General features: G+C 35.5%; 1 protein-coding gene across 6 annotated transcripts in view; it reads right to left on the bottom strand.

Moving 5' to 3' along the window:
• Positions 1-2,855: 2,855 nt before the first annotated feature.
• rasal2 (RAS protein activator like 2) overlaps positions 2,856-8,116 on the bottom strand; it is a 260,725-nt gene continuing 255,464 nt past the window's right edge. For 5 of the 6 annotated variants that reach the window (XM_028811332.2, XM_028811333.2, XM_028811330.2 and 2 more), the window contains one exon: positions 2,856-3,463. In XM_028811332.2, the coding sequence (XP_028667165.1) occupies positions 3,296-3,463 (168 nt within the window). In that variant the 3' untranslated portion in view covers positions 2,856-3,295. Of the gene's footprint in view, positions 3,464-6,125; positions 6,157-8,116 lie in introns of all 6 variants that reach the window. The other variant, XM_051932425.1, reaches the window with a different exon arrangement.

Below are 8,116 nucleotides of genomic sequence, written 5' to 3'. Positions count from 1 at the left end.
CACAGGTTTGGCGAGGTTGCCTCTACCACACATTTTTTTTTTTTTATAGCTGTACATATCAGGTCAAACGTTTTCGACCAAGACCAAGGTTATAGCTCCAGCAGTTTGTAAGCAATCGTGATAAACCGTAGCATTTTATATATAAAGATTATATATAACTGCACAGAGTTTGCATGTTCTCCCTGTGTCTCCGTGGGTTTCCTCTGGGCACTTCGGTTTCCTCCCATAGTCCAAAGACATGCAGGTTAGGTGGACTGGCGATTCTAAACCCTAAACTAAATTAAATGGGTTTGAAAATGCAACATTAAATCAAATGTAGTTTAGTAATCAAACAGTCACATAAAATATCAGGCCATATTCCTTGACCGCTCATATTTTCAAAATCTCCTTGGATTCATTTTGCACATGATCGCCTTACCATATTGCTTAAACTTTCAGTACAAAATAACAGTGAATTATACAAATCAGTGGTCAATTTATATTGCTACAATTGTTCAAAATAAGTGGACTGTACCAATTTTGTCGAGGCTTTTGTGACAATTAGTTGCCTTAGCTCAAAAAAAGGGTAACAAACAGAAAAAGATCAAAAAAATCTATCCAAATATTCCTCATTACTTGTGTCTAATCGATAAAGAATCTATTATTAAGATGACTTCAGAAAATAAACATAATATTGGAAACATTTTATATTAAGGGTATTTTCAATCTAAATGACAGTACAATGTATGATATTATGTGCAATTAGCTCAAATATGTGGAGAAATGGTGCAAACATCTGCCTCTGGACCAAACACTTTCTAATGCTGATGAAGTCACACCAATCAGCCACACCATTAAAACCACCTGCCTAAAATTGTACAGGCCCCCCACGTGCCAACAAAACAGGCTGTAATCCATCAAGGCATGGACTCTACAAGACCACTGAAGGTGTCCTGCGGCCCCAAGACTTTGGCAGCAGATCCTTTAAGTCCTGTAAGTTGTGAGGTGGGCCTCCATGGATCAGACTGTTTTTTTCCAACACATTCCACAGACGCTTGATTGGATTGAGATCTGGGGAATTTGGAGGCCAAGTCAACATCTTCAACTCCTTGTACTGTTCCTCAAACCATTCCTAAACAGTTTTCGCAGTGTGGCAGAGTGCATCATCCTACTGAAAGATAGATAGATAGATAGATAGATAGATAGATAGATAGATAGATAGATAGATAGATAGATAGATAGATAGAGGACACTGCCATCAGGGAATGCCACTGCAATGAAGTGGTGTACATTGTCTGCAAGAATATTTGGGTAGGTGGTATGTGTCAAAGTAACATTCACATGAATGTGAGGACCCAAGAATTTTCAGCAGAACATTGCCCAGAACACCACACTGCCTGTGCTGGTTTTCCTTATTCCCATAAGTGCATCCTGCTGCCATCTCTTCCCTAGGTAACTGACGTAGACACACCCAGCCATCCACATGATCTAAAAGAAAACATGATTCATCAGACCAACCCACCTTTTTTTCACTGCTCCCCAGTCCAGCTCTGATGCTCACTATTGGTGTTTTCAGCAGCAGACATGGGTCAGTACAAACACTTTGATTGGTCTATTACTACACAGCCCCATATGCAGAAAGCTGTGATGCATTGTGTGTTCTGACACCTTTCCCTCACAGCCAGCATTGCCATTTTCAGCAATCTATGCCACAGTAGATCATTTGTGGGAATGGACCAGATGGGCTTGCCTTTGCACCCCATGCACATCAATGAGCCTTGTTCACCCATGACACTGTCACTGGTTCACCAGTTGTCCGTCCTTGGTCCACGTTTGGGTAGGTATTACTCACTGCATAGTGGGAACATCACACAAGACCTGTCCCAGTCATCTAGCCATCACCATTTGGCAAAGTTGCTCACTTGCTGCCTAATATACCCGCCACTTTATAGGTACCACTGAAACAATATAATCAACTTAATTTACTTAATATGTCATTAGCTCAATATTTTATATAATCTTGATTGGTGATGTACGTATATTCTTATTCTGCTGTATACATTCTTTTAGTCTTATATTAATAACCTAGTATCTTTTTGTAAGTTTATTAAATCCCAAAATGACTCAAATGTGTACACCAAATGCTTTATAAATAATTATTTAGTTTTTATTGCAAATGTTTCTAAAATAAAAAGGCATTTCCTGAATATTTAAATCAGAAAGATATGCTATGGATTTATAAACGGTACTTTTTAAAAGTATCCTTGCCAATGTGTTATTAGTAAATGATTTCCAATAAACAACTTGTTTATTGTCTGGATTGTAGCCAAACAAAATATAATGCCATTAGATCAGTGATGACTTGTAAACAGAATTATCCAGCATTTTAATGCCAGGGACTAAACAAATCATGTTTTAATGTCAAAACTTAATAGTTATATCCCAGATGATGAAAGTTTCATATTTCTTATTGGCATTTCTTATCCACCAGTCACGTTACAAGACATTAGTACCACTGAACTAAGCGACTATGTCGCATCAGCTACAGTTAACTATATTCAATGAATAACCAAAAAAAACACAAGGGCTTTCACATTAAAATAATCACTGGCCTTCACACTTGCAAAAAAAAAAATGAATTTGATGTTCTGGGCTTTAGAAACTATTGGAAGGGGCAAGAAATTAAGCAAAAATATAGTTTAAAAGCAACTTAAATTACATTATCAAAATAAATTTTAACATCATTGTTCAAAAACCTCTAAATAAAATAGAAGCGTGTGTAGACATGATAAACACATATAATGTATTCCCACTTTTGTCATGCCTTTGCATTTTCAAAAGCAATCCTTTGATGTTTATTGGTCTTATGTTTCTCTCATTATGTGATTTAATTTTAGTCCCTTATGATATTTACAGCTTGAAGCTAGAGAATCTCTAAATTATACAATACTTAAAAAATCTCTTTTAAAATTCTGAATAAATCTGCTCTATTTGACTTTAAAGAATGTCCTTATTTATAAAACACACCTCACCAAGTCATTACAATATCTAACAGCCCCCCTCCCCGACCCCCTTCTTCTTCAAGTATTTTACAATCCATATCTGTACAAGACCATACACTTTAATGCTATATACAGTAATATGGGGTAACATTTTTCTGCCTTCTTGCATCTTGTCACTTTAAAGAGGAAACAAATCTGTCTCCTGTGGTTTCTTTTAAGTCAGTTAGCAGCAGTGGTGGTAAAACACCTCCTTTAGTCCTTCTCTGAACCATTGGTCAGTAACTGCCCAGTGCCAAATGTCGGCAATGACATCATCAGCAGCTGCTGTTCTTGAACTCTCCATTCTCAGTGATGGATAGCTTGGTTGGATTGGTGGGTGAGATCCCATTGCGGATGTTCTGCACACTGTAGCGCTCCTTCACTTGTGTCAATGCATTCATTAGTCGAGAATTTGCTGCATCCAGAGAGGTGATCCTCTTTTCCTGTAAAATGGCAGATGTTGAAACAAAGATTTTAGGAATTCAGCTGAGAATTGTTAGCACTTCAAGTAAATGTAACAACACAATCTGAAGTGAAGGTAAAAAAAAAAAATAGCATCTTTACAACACCTTATCTACCAAATGAAAAGAGACATAATGAGATAACAGTAATCTCTAATTTAACTGTGGGCAAATACATGGCCTAAAATGACTCTTAAATCCAAATCCCTTGCTCAATGAAGAATAGTGTACTATGCATTACACAATTAGATTAAAAAAAAAAGATACAATGAAAAGGCATTTCACTGAAAAGTGAAGAAAAATATGGGAAAACACACATATACCCCGGCTTTGTTCTTTATAAACCTGTCTCTGTGGGCACCATAGACTGTAAAACTGGCAATGCTTTACTCAGTGGCATCTGGTGAAACCTGAGTAGAGATTATTTTGAAGTATTGTTGAATGTCTCCCTTTATGATATATAGAAATATTTCATTATATACTTGTACAGCTTCGTAGGAAACTGTAATTTCACAATAGTGAACAGTAGTCAGAAAGGTACACAGTAGGCTATCTGTAGTGTATCAGAACTTTTAAGTGTACACGACAACAAAAGGCATTGGTAAGGTCAAAGCTCCAGTCAGCCAATACTAAAATTCAAAATGCACTATGTACTTCTTATTAATTTTATTCAAGATAGCTTAGTAACATAATGTGGGGAACACAAGAGAAGATGTCAGGAAATGACAAATACTGTGGGAATGACTTATGTAACTCATGTCAACTGCTTAAATAACTTGGAGAAATGAAACAGGGATCCCAAACAAAAAAATGAGTCAACATTCAATTCAACATTGCATTCAATTGCTGTCAGTAATAGTCTGCCATCTTATCAGCCATAGCCAATCTAATCCCTGATTATTTACTGTAATTCCAATAAAAAATGTGGAAATTAAATAACTTATAATTAAATAAAAATGTGGAAATATATTAGAGGTAAATTATCTTCAACAGGTAAAACGTCATTTACCATACCAGTTTGTGCAGCTGCAAATCATGAGGTCAGTCAAGGAATACATATTAAATCACATTTTCCCACTAGATATTTGTCTCATTCTCCCGCTCAATGACCCCTCCTGGGCTCCACAGTAATGATACCTTTACATAATAGCCTCTGCGTTTTACACAAAATACTACTTAACCAAAAACACCTTCCAGTTAAAACAGACACTGTGTTTAGTTCAATGACACACAGGTTAATCACAAATTCACAAAGATGAAAAATTCAACAACAATCAATTTTTTTGTTTTGTTTACTCACATATATGTATCCTTCATGCACATGCTACTGTAAGTTATTTGAAAAATGCTTAGATAAGGACTTCTAGACTGCACGTCTTTTAAAATATTGGAACAGTTTAAATTTCAGCAAATTAACAGTTGCTGAAGCGGCACATATTATATGTTTAGGAGTTTGAAAAATTACATCATTAGACAACACAAGGTATTTATAAGTAGTCTATGCAGTTGGGGACTGCCAAAAGTTGCCTTTGCTTATTTTCACAAACTGGATGTTTTGATAAAATATATACTAAGATATAAATGATGCCAGTAGACAGAGCTTATAGGACAGGTTTACATGAGTGCTTTAGATAAGAAAGATGGCTAAATAGCTGCAGTGACTAGCAGAAAGAAAGTAAATATATCTTTACTGAAATGTTCAATCTAATTCCAGGCTGTGAAACAATTAGCAGAAAAAAAATACTTTTCTGTTTTGGCTTTATGTGGCACCATAAAGATAAATGAAGTGAGGAATACAAATAAGCAGATTATGCTGAGGAAGCTTAAGAGAAACTATTTACATAATATAAAGATACCCAGAAAGTTAAGAGTACTGATATAAATTCTAACAGGGGATGAATTAAGTCTAGAAGCAAAATCTTGTGAATGTTTAAAAAAAATACCACATGATAAATTGCATGCTCTCTCTGTCATCTTGTATAATTTGCACGACTAACAACTAGCAAAAAAGCGCATAATCACTTCATATCATTATGCAGATGAATCTATACATTGAGTAACTTAACCAAGAAAGCAAATGAAAAAAGGCAAATAAAATGATAAACACACTTCCTCAACTACTCAGCCCCAGATACTAAAATAAAAATTGTAAAAATAAATACTTTTACAGTACATAACAAAGCCATAGCTTTTTTGCCTGCAATGACCAGGGTCAAGGTAGAAAAAAAAAATGGGAAGATGGGAGTACAATTCACTGCAGGGATTTAGGCAGCCAGAGCTATTTCTAATGGTTATCTGATAAGACATGCTGCTTCTGTACCCATTCTAGCTCAGATACAAATTCACTATGAGATATTTCCAGTTGTAAATGAGATGACATATAATAGCATACAACTTAGAGCTGCTGCATTTTATTCATTTTGGCATTTCTCTTCTTTTTAACATGTAGTGTGAGTTTGCATCATTAAGTGTTTTAAGGTTCCATGTTTATGATGAAAATAATTTTGCCTTAATCTTAGCACTGCAAAAAGACACAGACTTCCATATTCTAGATTGATAATAAGATAGAATGGGTAGCAGAAAGTCAGTACGCTTCTCTGTTTCTAACCACTGTGAATACTGGATAACTCATGATGTTACTTGCCTGATTCAGTTATCAAAGCCCCATTAATGACCTGGAATTTAACACAGTCAAGATATAATGAGCAGCACTGAATGATTGAACAAAAGCAACCATACAAAAAATTATCAAGTTTTGAAATACTGAATATCTCCCTTTATGAATGACATTTGGAAATACTGCATTTGATTGTGTACGTGTACAGCTTGTTGAGGGAACTGTCATATAAGAATGGGTAGTGGACCAGCTGGGCAAACTGGTAAATGTTCAATAGCAACTATCAGCTAATGTGTTTGCCTTGGTTTAGTTCCTGGTCTTGAAAGAAAATTAAACATGGTGTACACGGGGCACCTTTTAGTAAATTAGTTTGTTTATATAACGAGAGAATATTTCACTGAAAAGCACCATCTTGAAAGTAGGGGTTGTATTCCCTTTCGTGAAGAGCTAAATCACTTCTGCCCATCTAATGCCTCTCATTATAAACAACAGCATAGATATTTGGCCAAAATATCACCAAAGGGAAAAAGTCAAGGGTGCATGGGTAATATGCACTACCAGTTAAATCTGTTAATAGTTATAAAAGATCAAGGTGATCAATGTACTCCAAAATCTCTATACTGTGTGGCTGTGTTGTCATATTGTAAAAAATGTACATGAATACATAAATGTATTTGTGTATTGTCTATTATATCTAATATTGGCATAGAACGTAAACTTCAATACTAAAGCACTGCCTCATGCTTATGAAAGTAGTGTACATTAGGTAAAAAAGAGCATTCTGCATTGGTAGAGATATAAAACAAGATTATATATGCTGCATTTAAAGACAGTGTAAATGGATATTTTAGTGTCTTCATTGAACACTGTTTACGATAAATAATAAAAACACCACAAAATATATAATGCATCAGATGACATCAATGCAATGAATTCAATAAGCTACTGTGAAACGGTTTATTATATCAATCTATTTTTTTTACTTGCCTATCCAGTTTGACATCACAAGGAGCAGGTGCCTATCCTGACAAAATACATGGTGGGTATTAGCCATGGATAGGGTGCCAGTCAGCAGCAAAGAACACACATGAATATAGTTACACTCACAATTACTACACCAGAGAAACACAGACACAGGTAGAACATAAAGACTCCAATGGGTGATTGCATGAGCAAAGGTTCAAAATCACCTATAAGGCAACAGTGCCAACTACTGTCTCACAAAGTGCCAAAGTTTATAATATAGGGTCTTGACAAATATGAAGAGAATACTAGTCTGTATAGCTGTTTTCACCAACCATCTGCATCTCAGTTTGCATGAATGCTTTTTTCTATCTCTGGCACGAACCTGACTAGTCAATTTATATTACAATTTTATGAAGGCAGGTTGACCTCCTAGATTAGGAAACAAGAACAGGTTTAAAATTCATCCTATTTTACTCATGATTGTTCTTTCATGGTTTGGCATCTTTACGAATGAACAAAGACTAGATTAAATTTTAAGGCCATGTTATAACAGTGTACCCAATATACTGAGGAAAAAAATCTCACATTTAATTTACAGCTCTGTCTCCAAAAAAGTATATATCATGCACACAATTAAAAAGGTGGTTTTATGTGCAGCCAAAGGCATTGTAGCAGTAAAGGAAACAAGATTAATTCCACCATCTACACACTCAATCCTGTTATAAAACCTTGATAAAAGTTGTGCAGGTGATCCATGCCTATCTTGCCTGCCTCTGACACAAGACAGGAACCTAAACAAGGTGTTACTCTTCTGAAGGGTATGTCCTTGCATATGCAAACAATTATTAGTACTTCGCCAATTTAGAGTTACAAATTAAACTAGCAGATATGTAGGAGAAAAACTCCAGGTGAAGTGTAGAATGTTATACAGACGGACAGTAGGTTAAGACATACTGCCTTATGGAGGTGAGAGAAAGCAGCATTGGTTAGTCTTACACCTACAGCCTTGTTTCAATTAAATCCATATATTTTTACTTTGGAGGGCTAGGCTT

The sequence above is a fragment of the Erpetoichthys calabaricus genome, chromosome 10, assembly GCF_900747795.2.
Source record: "Erpetoichthys calabaricus chromosome 10, fErpCal1.3, whole genome shotgun sequence".
NCBI lineage: Eukaryota > Metazoa > Chordata > Cladistia > Polypteriformes > Polypteridae > Erpetoichthys > Erpetoichthys calabaricus.
This window is presented reverse-complemented; position numbering and strand designations above follow the sequence as displayed.